Below are 13,581 nucleotides of genomic sequence, written 5' to 3'. Positions count from 1 at the left end.
TTCAGAATGCATCGTGCAGATTTTTTCTTTTAAAAAGATAATTCCGAGTTGAACAAGGACAAATTCACTAAGAGTGGAACTTGAACCTGCGACCTCCAGAAACATGCCTGTGCTCTACATGTACAAACTGAGGTATTAGGCTAAATAGCTCAGTTGGTAGAGAGCCCGCACATTTTCAGATAAGGTTCATATCCTTTTCTTTGTTTAATCCAAAGTTATTTAAAAATTGGCCAATACATTTTCTCTTGTGGTTCATTTTCCACATAAAAAAAGATACAAGCCAAAAAAGGACACTTGCAAGCTAACCTAGTCTTTTTTCTTTTCTTTTCTTTTTTTCCCTTAAGATGTTTTAAGAAAGAAAAAAACTAAACAGGGACTGGCTTTTCCTGATATCAAATAAAATCTTATGGATCGATTTGCTGATTCCTCCTCTAGGGCTTACATTTTATATAAATACTATTAAAGATATGCAAACTATCAAGTAAAAAGGTAAGACAGTTGATGGCAGACAGAGACAGAGACAGAGACAACAAATAAGACGACAGGAGAGAAAAGTTGAAAATGAGGAGAAAATTATTTCAGAGTCCGAGGCTGGAGGAGAGGATTGACATGAATGGGGGAACGAAGAGAAGAGAGTTGGAGATAAGGCCAAATACAAAATAAAACATGTCAAGTGACCCACCTGCTTCCTTTAACGAGGTTGCCTCCTTTTTAAAAATCATTTTGTTTAATTTTTTTTTTATGATTTTTTTTTTTTCACACAAAAAAAGGATACATTTTTAAGATTCCTGTATGAATTTTTTTTTTTAAATAGCTCAGCCGGTTGTCTTTTTTAGATGTGTCAGGCAGCCATTTTAATAGAATATTTAATAAAAAAAATATAAAAAATCCTTCCTTTTATCAAAAAGGCAGGACGCTAAACATGTTTTTTGTTTTTGGGGGCCTAAATGCGGGAAGATTGATGGGGGGGGGGGATAAGGGGAACATCTGGAAGAAGAGGGAAAGGATCACTGGGCGGAAAATATGATACAAGATGGAGAGGACTTAAGATGTCAGTTTTTGAGGAGAAAGTGGAAAGAGGATGAGGGAGTGGGGTGGGGAAGGTTGAACAAAAAACGTCAAAAGTAAGGAAAATAAGAAACATCTCATCTTAAACATGTTAAAGGCACTGGACACCTTTGGTAATTGTCAAAGACCAGTATTCACACTTTGTGCATACCAACATACATGTATGCACAAAATAACAAATGTGTGAAAACTTTGATTCAATTGGTCATCGAAATTACAAGAAAATAATGACAGAAAAAACACCCTTGTTGCACAAATTTGTGTGTGTTCAAATGCATAATTGAGTGAGAAATTACCTCTTTCTAAAAAAACTACTTTACTTCAGAGGGAGCTGTTTCTCACAATTATCAACAGCTCTCCATCGCTCGTTACCAAGAAAGTTTTTCAGTTATTACCAATAGTGTCCAGTGCCTTTAAAATGAGGAAAGATGAGGAAGAAGCATCTGATGAGGGTCGAAAGGAAGATGAGGATTAAAAATAAGAAAATATATCTTGTCTTACCGCAAAGTACTGGCTACTGAAGTTGTTTGCAAGACCGCTGTTCAGTGCCTGGTTCATGGACTGAATCCGTTTCTGTTCTTTCTCTCTTATTGTGTCGGCAAACTTCACGACCAGCTTTGAAGTGCAGCCCTAGAAGAAAAATAATTAAAGACAAACCGGATTTGCATTTGTGGACAATAATAATAATGATTTAATAGATGGAAACTAAGTACTGAGTAGGCCCTATTGACCCCTTGCAAGCGCGTCAAGCGCGGCAACTGGTGCCACGCTCACCATGTTGGTGGGCAAGTTAGGTTTACGTGTATTAACGCCGTGCGTCTAAAATGCGCACTTCACTGTATAACGCACAGCATACTCTATTCATAGAGTTATATATGAAAACGCACAGTGAATTTGCCCACCAGTATGGCGCATTCAAGATGTTTCTGATGATGACGTCAGGTGAAATGGGTCAATACAGTGCCAACACACATCGGTGTATAAGGAAAAAACAAGAAATTTAAATTCCTTATCCCTGATGCAAATTTTCATCTATTACATCGTTGCGGTACCCGCTCCTCAAATAAAGGATTCCGACTGCCTCTGGCTACCAGGCAATCTCAGTGGTCAAAGTAAGACACTGCGCTAGAACTGCAAAGGTTGTGGGCTCAAACCCCACCCAAGTAATATGCCTGTGATTTTTTCTTCTTCACAGAGCTCGGGAGAGTACTGAGTATACAGTGCAAACACACCGATATCAACGGGTAATACCAAATTCACGTAAAAAAATCCAGGAATAATAATCAAATACGATTGGACCTCACTATGTCAATTTGAACGATACTGTGGACATTCCGTGATATGTCTTCCATGTTAACAAAAAGAAATTGAAAAAAAAAAAATTTGAACCTAATTGAATAGAAACACTCATGTCAATAGCTTAAATTAACAAAGGTATTGCCAACCACTATGAATTTTTCTTAGTATACAGTGCTAACACACCGATGTCAATGGGTAAAACAAAATTCACAAAAAAACCATGAATAGTAATCAAATACAATTGGACCTCACTATGTCAATTTGAATGATACTGTGGACATTCCGTGATATGTCTTCCATGTAAACAAAAAGAAATTGACAAAAAAACCTTGAATCTAATTGAATAGAAACACTCATGTCAATAGCTTAAATTAATAAAGGTATTGCCAACCGCTATGAATTTTTCTTGCCATCGTGGATTGTATACACACAGGGGGTGCTCCACCCTCTTCCTTGTGTCTTTCGACATTAACTTAAAAAAAATGAATTGATGAGCACTGCACTGGTCAGACCCTGCTACTACAACTACGCACTAAAGTCTAAAGCTCTTGTATCTAATAATCAAAATTCAGGGCACATCCTTTAGAAGACTCCTAACAAAACCCCACTTTTGCGACCCAATTACCCGCCCACTTTGTTAGATGGATAAACATGTACTTCCCTCATAAATCAAACCAAACAAATCTTTCCACATAATAAAATAAAACCAGGGAGGTGAGGGGGGGGGGGGGTGGAAGAATTTATATTTAGAAGAGAAAGCTAAATCATGCATTACATGTATCCATCTTATAAGTAGACCATAGTAAGAAAAAGTGACACTAATAGGCGCTATACAATTACAAGAGTAGTTGATATTGACAGGTACATGTAGTATGGCACAGTAACATCAGAAGACTTGACACCACTTTAAGGCGTTGACATTCCTGATATAAAAAACCTTAGCTTTGTGCCCTCATGCTTATACATGTACTGAGCCTTTTACAAGAGTCTTGCCATTCGTACGCTTCTGCCATAAATTGGCAGCACCTGAGCTGGTCACACGATACTTTGAAACTTTCTGCACATTACTTTGACAGATCAGGGGAAATTGGCTACTGGTTCTTGTTTTTTCGTTTAAACTTTTTTTTAACGAGAGAAGAGATTCGTGGAGAGTGATTTACAACCTTGTAATTTATCATTGGTAATAGGACACTACTTTCTAAGAGATTGTGAAAATGGATGTTTTGCATCTGTTGTTTTGCCAAATTTAACTAGCTCATCATTAACTTTGGTTTTACCCATACACTGATGTGTGTTAGCACTGTATACTCAGTACTTTCCCAAGTTCTGTGAAAACGAGATCACAGGCATATTACTCGGGTGGGATTTGAACCCACGACTTTTGCAATTCTAGAGCATTCTCCTTACCAACTAGGCCACTGAGATTGCCAGGCAGCTAGAGGCAGTTCGAATCCTAATATATTTGGCTTGCGGTAACACCACGTGTATATCTACTTGCCAGGTAGAGTTTGTTTTTTAGAAAACTGTCTCGCTACATATTAAACAGATTTAACAGATGTTAAATTTGCATCGGGGATAAAGGGAATATTAATTAACTCCTCTTTAACACTCTTTTATAACCAAACACGGACTTCTTAGTGCAAGCTAACTGGTCCCACTGGCTGTATTCATTGACAAAGTTAATGGAAAACCCTAAAAACTGATACATCACACTTCCTCGGTGCTTACATGGAAACAAATCCATGGGCATCCCCGCATGGGATTCGAACCCACTATCTCATTCTAGAGCCTCTGATCAATGTATCCTAGTCGTTAATGCAATAACACAAAACTAAAAAATATTGAAACTTTTAAAAAGTTTGCATCTAAAAATTTAACTAATAAACAATGCAATAAATAAACAATAGGTTTAATTCTGGATATGGGCAAGATGTCATACCTCCATTGTCACTGATTGGTGCAGTGCTGCAATCGCATTGAGGGCGCTCTGTCTTGTTGAAAATGTTACGAAGGCACAGCTTGCTAAAGGTTACAACGGAAAAATGGGAAGAGGAAAATTTAAAGTGGATAAGCAGTATTTATTTAGGCGCTGATGCTCATCACAAAGAAGGAAATGCTTGCATGTGCCAAACAGTAAATAGACCCTTCTTTTGCAACATCACATCCCCAGTTTATGCAAATCCCACATTGAAAAACTATGGAAAGCCATAAGTGCAAATCAAGAAAAGATCGCTATATATTTGGTAACAATGTAATCAAATCTCGTTGATTTTGTTTAAAACAAAACAACTAATTATGAGAGGTATTGTATTGAATTGAAAGTTTGCAGAAAATGTTGAATTTTGTCAAAACATCTGGGTTTTTTCTTCGATTTAGTGTTTTACTAATATTCAGCCGACCATGCCAACCAAGGCAGTTTGTCAACACAAGAAAGGTCTACAACAAGTTTGCCCGTAATATCTGAGGCATAAATGAATTGACTATGAATAAATGCAGAAATGCCTGTAGACTTTTGGGACTTATTGAATAACAATTTTTTTTAAAGACACCAGGCACTATTGGTAATTGTCAAAGACCAGTCTTGTCACTTGGTGTATCTCAACATATGCATAAAAAACCAATCTGTGAAAATTTGAGCTCAATTGGTCTTCGTAGTTGCCAGATAATAATGACAAGAAAAAAGAACACCCTTGACACATGAAGTTGTGTGCTTTTAGATGCTTGATTTGAGACCTCATTAATCCAATTCTGAGATCTTAAAATCAAATTAGTGGAAAATTACTTCTTTCTCGAAAACTACATGTGTGCGTTACTTCAGAGGGAGCCGTTTCTAACAATTTTTTTTACTAAAATTATTTTGTGTGGTACCAATAGTGTCCACTGCCTTTGAATGGTGTATGGGGATTTTTGTTCATGTACACTGAAATCTTTGGGCCATTTAACAAAAGAGAGTGAAGAATTCACTACATGTATGAGGCAAACTTAAATATTCCCACAGTCAGTTCCAAGAGTTCATCAGACAATTTGCCATCATCCATGACTGTGTAATATTTCTAAACCAACATTTTTATTATCTTTATGAGACACTTTGAAACACAAGTTCATCTACATAATTTGTTTCCATTCCAGATAAGAAGCTCCTCCATTTCTAGTTAACATGTCAAAAGTGTTCACAACTTTAAAATCTTTCCAGGGGAACTTTCATTGGAAAATCGGGAAGTTTATGGAAAATTTTGAAAGGGACACTAAAGCCCAAGTCACACTGCAGCGATAATGAAAACGATAGCGATAACGACCCAAAGAGAACACATTCTACTTGTTGAATTGCTCAACGCAAAATACGCCCACGCTCATTCAACCAATGGAGGGCAGTATTTTTATCGTTCTCGTTATCGGGGCCTGTGTGACCGGGCATTTAGGCCCAGACCAGGGGTAACAGAGGTCAGGTCTCCGTGTTAATTCCAGGCCTTCTGATGTGGATGAGAGAGCAAAAGGTCAAAAACAGACAAACTTTAAGGGGGTCAAGGCTCACCTTTGCTCTTTTCACTTTCCCGCAATATATGACATTCCTCGATTGTGCCGTACGCCGAGAACATAACCCTGATTTCATTCTCCGTTGCATTCTTTGATACCATACCAACAAACAGCTTTCTGTCTTCTACTGCGGAGCAAGATAAGATTGTTTGGATTATTATTGGCGATAAAAGGGGGAATTAAGGTGGTAGACCTTTTTATCATGGTGCGGCCATCTTGACTTTCTCCCATTCAAAATCAATGTTAGGCTGTGTCCAACAAGGCGACTTTGGCCACAGGTACGATTAGATTGCGCACGTCTGCATATCCTTCAACACTGGCAGACGCGCTTAACCAAACCATGGCGGCAAGGAGAAATAGTCTGGTTCCTTTTTGTAGAATGAATGTCTATACTTATAGCTGGTATTGGATATAAGGAACTTGTCCAAGATGGTGGCAGGATAATAAAGGTATTCTAGAACATAAGGCTGTGTCCGAATTAGCGGCTCTGGCTATGGCTAGAGTACCAAGTCACCATGCATTGAGGTTAACGACGTCCTTAGCAACACCCTTAGCAACAGCCGTGGCCGTAGCCGTGTCCGTAGCCGTCAATTCGGATTCGGCCTAAGGCCGCAGCCTTCCCAAAACACCAACCCTCAGAAACCTGGGCAATGTTTCATGTACAAATCGTTTCTCAGATTAAAATGTTTTTAGGTAAAAAAAAAATATCACAATTATGAAACTTTCAAGGGGATCCTTTCTTAGAAAAGTTTGTACTATCAACAGCTGCAGTGCTCAAGTTTGCATGGTCACTAATTAGTAAGTGAGAAACAAACCTGAAAAGACTGTGTCTTCCCAGTGTCTTCAATAAAGTACATACCATTTGAACAATGACATTTCATACTGTACTCCAAAACGAAATGTCAAATTCGACCATCAAGCTTTATCACTATAAAAATATTCTCATCATCATATTAAGAGACTAGTCATACATTTCCCCTTGTTTTACTTCCAAAGGCCCCTTCTGGGTGGAGAAAAACTCTGAATAAATTAGTTGTTTTAGTAAATGTCAGTTTTGACTTTGAGTGTTTGCCCAGGGGGTAAAGGGCTATATGTCACGTATACATACCGTTTCTAGATTCACTATCTGCCGGTCTCATCTGAATTGGGTTCTTCATCTGAAGAAGGAAGAAGGGAGGGGAAAAAAAGACGAAGAAAGAGAAAAAAACAGAAAATCAATCAATTATTATTGATCACCGACTGCTTTACACAGACTTTCTGCAATCTACCCCCATCGCTTCTCAAGCTCAGAGCCCAAACATTTTGGTCCGAAGCCGGAGGCAAATCCGAAATGGGTTGTGTCCTTAATGGAGATGCAAAACTCAATGGTGTACTTTTTGCCTTCATGACATGTGCATGTGAAAGTAATGGCTCGGGAATCAGTCATTCTTCAAGATCCACTGCCACTAGGGCTTAATGGACTATAAATTATAGATAAATGGGGTCATCATGTGGTGGTGGAAGTTTCCGAAAGCTCTGTCACACTCATGTTCATTTCCTGGGTTTCCCTATAGAATTCAGGCATGGAGATACAGAGCCTATATGTCTTGCCCTAGATCTTGGCGTTTGTGTCCCTTCAAAAGTTTCCTAATGGAAGTGTCCTTGGCAACATAAAAATGGCCCTGCCCTCTCAAACACAAAATCTGCTGTTAATAAATACAAGGAAATAATGTGACGCAGTTGCAATATTTTGCCTTGTGATTTTGGCTACACTAGTCCAGTTACCACATTTTCTCATCCCTTTTTTTCTGCAGAGCCAGGAATTGATCCAACTACAGCAACACGCCATCTTCAAAATTGAAGATGGGAATATACAAAAAAATAAAGAGGGAAAGAAGAAGAAAAAAATTACAAGGATGAGTTCGAGTGGCCGGGGACTTGTATGTCAACGTCGCATGGAAGTAGGTGAAAACGAATGCGACGTGTACTCATTGAGGGAATGAAGACCCACTGATAATTATGGAGGAAAGAGATCTTGGCAATGAAACTGGACACCGTCTCATTGGCGCTAAACCAGGGTTTGATTACCCCCTATCAACAAGAAGTAACAGAGTAAATACTGAGAAGGGGGAAACGCTTCAAGCATTGAAATCACCTTGGGGTAATCGACGTGTACGCACAGGAAGTGGCTACTGTTTGATCGAGGGACTAGAATAATCATGGAATTTGCATGAAGTTGCTTAAAAAATTTGAGAGCTCTGTCGGTTGGAAAGGTCAGCTTGGGTCGTTGGGACTCTGAGTGGATGTCGAGAGAGAGAGAGGGAGGGGGGAGTCCTCAATCGATCTGTCAATTGAAGACACCTTTGAAGCCACAATGTGTTCGGCAGTACGATGCAAAAGATTACTTTTGTGTCACAACCAACATGATAGCGGAAAAAAAGAAGAAAAAAAGCCGTGGCAGGCAGCGGGATAAAACTTGACCAGAGTAGCGAATGATCTACTTAACAACTCAATGAAATGGGCCTCAGGTTATCGTTGTAATCGTATCTCACCACGCACGCATGAACATTTGATGCCAGATGATGAAGAAGCTCTAATGGATTTGTCTCAAGTCTCCTCATTGTTTTGCAATCACGCTTCGATGATAAGCTTCGATGATATTTTTTTCCCTTTCCCCCCTTTAAAATTCTGAAATAAATCCATTTACGATCTGGGATAGTTCCTATTTAAGGCTGCGAAACCATCTGGTGAAATGTTTTTGAGAGCAGATTCCCGCTACATGCACATCTGTCGGAGTTGGCGGTGGGGGGGGGGGGGGGGGTATAAAGGTAAAACGTCATCATCAAAACACTCGCTGAGCGAAAGAGTGTGAAATAGAATGCATAGGCAAACACTGAACATCAATTAATGATGAACATGACTTGAGATGATCCTTGATAGCAGATTCATTATAGATGGACAGCCTACAGGGTTTGGAATTCTTGTGGGGCATCTCTTAAAAAAAGCCTTATCGGAATGACTTTGCCGTCATTTGTAAGAGGCACTGGAACTCAGACCTGCGAGGGCAGTAGAAGCCATTGCCTCTGTGGTCTCTACGTCATTACAAGGAATGGAACAAGGATTGAAATCAATAACGACCGCAAGGAGAACTACGTGTTAAACTTTTGCTCTTTGACGCAAGCCTCCGTACATTTGTCAACTTTTATCTATAATACATGTTAAATTTGCATTGGGGATTCTAGCTACGGCGCAATTTCGTACAGTGGACTAGCTGGTAAGATATCTGCTCTAGAATCATAAAGGACGTGGGTTTGAATCCCACCTGAGTAATATGCCCGTTATTTTGTTCATGCAGCACTAGGGATACACAATATAGTACTGAGTATACAGTGCTAACACAATAAACAAAAATTATTTATTTTTATCTCGATAATGTGAGTTGTCCCAATTTAGGCTTTAGCTACAAGTGCAACGTCTTTAATAAACCAGAATCATAATAAAACAATTACAATTTTTGGGGGTCAGAATCATGCAAACAGTTTGCCCACTGGGAGCGGAAAACTAGGTTTATGGAAACAGCAATGGCAATTTTTTCAGGACGTCTGCAGTTAGACCAAATTTTTCCCGCCATATTACGAAGCAGAACCTCCATGGGATAAGGGGCCATGCAGATTCATCAGAGTGACTTATTTGTCCAGCTTTGCAAAGCCGAACGAGGGACGCTTATTGGAGGCATCTAGACACAATCTGACATCCGTCCCCCGGGACCTAATTCAATTTGCTGCCACACAAAATCCCAGGAAACAGACTCCACAGACTTCAAAATGCGTCCATCACTTTAAATTTGCAAGCTGCACGAATCAAACGCCCAAGATAACAAAATAACCATCAAACACGTTATTTTGGACAAACTCACATGCATCAAATCCATACACGAATCGACTTAATGTAACCGACCCATAATCAGCCCATCCTCAAGTGAAAGAATATCCAAAATGGATTTTTGAATATTTATTTCTAAGGTGTGTTCAGTGCCCCGTCTCATTTTTCCCTGCTGCGTGGGTGAACACTCGAGAAATCGCCGGGAAAATTTGTGTGAACGGCTGAAGTAGCACTCTAATATAGTACAGGTTACCTCAATCAACTATTCATTATTAGGCAGGCAATCCAGTCAATCAAATCATGTGTGATGCCACACCGACAGATACCAGTGTGGCTGCCGCATCTCACAGACCAGGTTTTTTTTATCTTGCCACATGTAATGCTATTTAAGAAGTCGGTGTTTAACAGCATTTAACTTAAATGTCATTATTTTCTCATGGATTTTTGTATAAAGCCTGTGAGTGTGTCGCATGACTCGGCGGGATCTAAGTGGTGTATTAGGGTCGTATGGAATTTAATGTGGAGAGAGAAAACAGCGACATGCAAGCGTCACGGCCAGATGATTGGAGGGGGGGGGGCACTTCCAGTGACGTTACAATCAGCAACATAAAAATAAATTAAATAGTTTCTAGACAAATCCATCGGCACATACGTCATTAGTCTCCATCTCTTACTCAAGAACACTGCAACTCCAAAATATAAAAAAGAGCAGCGGATATGTATAACATTCAATTTAAGATACACCGGAACGGTGACTTTGTCTCGGTTCATGTGCTCGTCCTTCAACCCGGAACTGGAAGAATTCTTTCTGGAAAAAGTTTTTTGGGTGTGCCAACAAACCTAAGGGAATTTATGAACAAATACAAAACAAGATGCAACATTAAAATATTAACAAACTTGATTTACCACTTTTTTTTTATGGGGGAGAGGGCGCTCTCGTCTTAAAGATTGTTAGTTTTAGTAAACGGTTTAAGAGCAATAACTTAATTGTACATACATTTATACAGATTGAAAAAAAAAAACACATAAAAAGGGTATTTTTTCACATTCAACAGCCATCTCGATCTTCTACCACTGAACAATTTTTTTAATACACACATACACTGTACATTTAGGCAGTCATATGCACATCAAATTAAGGCTCGGTGCCTTAAAAGATGGTCCCCTATTGCGTCATGAAAAGGAGTCAGGGGACCAGACCAAGATGGCTGTCATACTGTTGGCGTTTGTTTGTTTGTTTTTACTTACAAGGGGCATCCTGTGGACATTATGTAGCTTTTTCTGTGCTTCTATGGCGGCTTGACGTGTGTAGTAAGTCACAAAACAACAACCTGAAACATAGACAAAAACAACAACAAAATCTGCTTTTAGATGACAAGGCAATAAACGGTACGTGCGCAACATCAACAGAAAAAATAACAACTGTGAACACATTGACATTTCACTTTCAGGATGGAAGAAAAACAGAAGCCTTGGAGCACTTATTTTTAAGAGATTAATAGAAGCATTCTTGAGATTCATAGCTGACCTTATGTTATTTTTAATGATGATAAAATTGACATCTGTGTGGAGTCTACTTGGTTCTCATCTTGGAGTTGCTCAAACTGGTAAACACGTCAATAAATGACTACATGTAGTGTCTTAAAAGCACTGGACAAGTTCTCACTTGATGAAACCCAACATATATGTGTATACAATTTGAACTACTTTGGCAGTCATATTTACAAAATAATGAAAGAAAAACCACCATTGTTGCACAAATTTGTGCACTTTCAGAGGCTTATCAGATTCAAATATTTCAGTGGGGAATTGCCTCTTTCTAAAAAATGACGTCACTTTAGAAGGAGCCGATTCTCACCATGTTTTAACCTATCAACAGCTCCCCATTACTCGTTACCAAGTAAGTTTTTATGCTACCAATTATTTTGAGAAATTACCAATAGTGTCCAGTGGCTTTAAAGGGTACTGCTTCAGGTTCATACTAAGCTTAAAAAGTACTCATTAGATTCCCTGGATTTGACACTGGTCAATACCAGGATGGTACTGTTATAAAGGGCACTTCCATTTGGAAAATATTAACGTCTATGGGAAACTGTTGAAGGGGCACCAAGGCAAAGACCAGGGGCAACAGAGGCCATGGCTTGCGTTGCCATCGTGTTACAGGCCTGTCTTTCCAGTTTTTGGGGGTAAAACTATTTGTAAATAATCATCACCTCCTCCTACAAGCATTGTATCCATCGCAACAAAATTGTAACTACCGAATGGAGGAACTTGATGGTCTCGTAGAAAGAGTATTGGAAAGGAAGGGACTACTTTGACAGAAATTTTCCAGTCATCCCTAATTACCACGACCAGCTCTGCATCGTTCAGATTCCTTTTATGGCTGGTACAATATCAAGTGTGGTTGGATTTGGCTGATCACTTTTCGCTCGTCCAAAATCGCCAAAACAAAGATTTTGTTGCCGCCGAACATTTAACACATTGACTACACGGTCACAAGACAACGGTTTGTTTCACATGATGAGTTTCCACACTGTAGTGTTTTCTTCAATTAACACTCCAGCCTATCGGTGGCAGAAAGGCCCGCAAACACTTCAAACCGAAGAGGAATTTGCGTCCCGCACAAGGATATATCCCATCCAGCCACTTTTGCTAATTGGGTCTGTCAGCTTTAGCTTTAACAAGCTTACACAAGCACCTGCTAAAGGACACACTTTACTTCGGAAGCAGGTTCTCCATGGTTCTACTGAAAATGAGGAGGAGGAAGGGGGGGGGGGGGGGAGACGGTAATATGAAACTGTTAAACAACAGTCTCATACAGAACTTGATCCATAGTTTTGATAAAAGGGCTTTACACCCCAGTGTTCACAGAGTGGATTGTGTCTTTTAGTACAGAACACACATTGAGCAATCTGCTTGACAGTTGTTTGCTGGCAATGGCCATCTTGGATTGGGAGTGTCTGAGAGTGATGGACCGGTGTAGGGACAAGGAGTGCCGAATCATCGAGAGAAAGGTTTCTTGCTTGTCTGAGACTAATTGATATATTGCCATTAGGCCTTAACTCTTGCCAGATTGGCAGGGTTGCTGGCATTCTGATCAAAGTCTGGAGATTTTAGTCTTGTTCATTGTACATTTCTAGGGCAAGTTAATGTACTTTCGAGGCGACAGATAAACCTACATACCTGATTTTATTGATGACTTTTCAACTTTTTTTTTACTGAACCTGAGATTGTTTAAACTTATTTTTCTCAAGAGATTTTTTGGTCGTTTATGTGTGCTTGTTCAAAAATCAGTAAATCCAAACATAAACCAAGCGTTGAGGGGATAGTTTTCCTGTCGACAATCGGTAATGCTATCACTTCTTTTAAGATACATCTATGGGTTAAGATTTCTTGCTTGTTCGTGCACCTTGTAAAACATGCCCCATCTAAACAACATCCTTAGTGTAAAGACACCTCCTCCCCGCTTTCTCCGATATGATTCTAGTAGTACATCTATAGTACATTGACACTCCGTGCCACCCAAGACTGCCCGAGTATTCAGGTGGCAGGAATGGACAATAAATCAATCACGGTAAAAAAGCTTGCTCATGTGTTGAATTCTCGCATCTTTGTTCATTTGTCTTCGCGAATGTTAGACACAGGCATCAGGGTGCGGGGGATTGGACCCGAGCCGTGTAACATATTTATGCATTCGCACGTCCGAACCAGAAGAAAGTTGTCCGGTATGTACACAGCACAAAAATCATTGCAAAAACACCGTCGGTAAACATAAGCCCACTGTGATGTACTGACTAAACAACTAATCGGGGGGGGGGG

General features: G+C 39.5%; 1 protein-coding gene across 20 annotated transcripts in view; it reads right to left on the bottom strand.

The window, feature by feature from the left end:
* LOC117291515 (CUGBP Elav-like family member 2) overlaps positions 1-13,581 on the bottom strand; it is a 97,847-nt gene that overhangs the window by 49,730 nt on the left and 34,536 nt on the right. For 19 of the 20 annotated variants that reach the window (XM_033773276.1, XM_033773275.1, XM_033773267.1 and 16 more), the window contains exons 3-7: positions 11,011-11,093; positions 7,010-7,058; positions 5,900-6,028; positions 4,307-4,389; positions 1,570-1,698 (exon numbers count right to left, since the gene is read on the bottom strand). In XM_033773276.1, coding sequence (XP_033629167.1) covers positions 1,570-1,698; positions 4,307-4,389; positions 5,900-6,028; positions 7,010-7,058; positions 11,011-11,093 — 473 coding nt within the window. The remainder of the gene's footprint in view (positions 1-1,569; positions 1,699-4,306; positions 4,390-5,899; positions 6,029-7,009; positions 7,059-11,010; positions 11,094-13,581) is intronic. The other variant, XM_033773266.1, reaches the window with a different exon arrangement.

Source organism: Asterias rubens, chromosome 6 (assembly GCF_902459465.1).
Source record: "Asterias rubens chromosome 6, eAstRub1.3, whole genome shotgun sequence".
Taxonomy (NCBI): domain Eukaryota; kingdom Metazoa; phylum Echinodermata; class Asteroidea; order Forcipulatida; family Asteriidae; genus Asterias; species Asterias rubens.
This window is presented reverse-complemented; position numbering and strand designations above follow the sequence as displayed.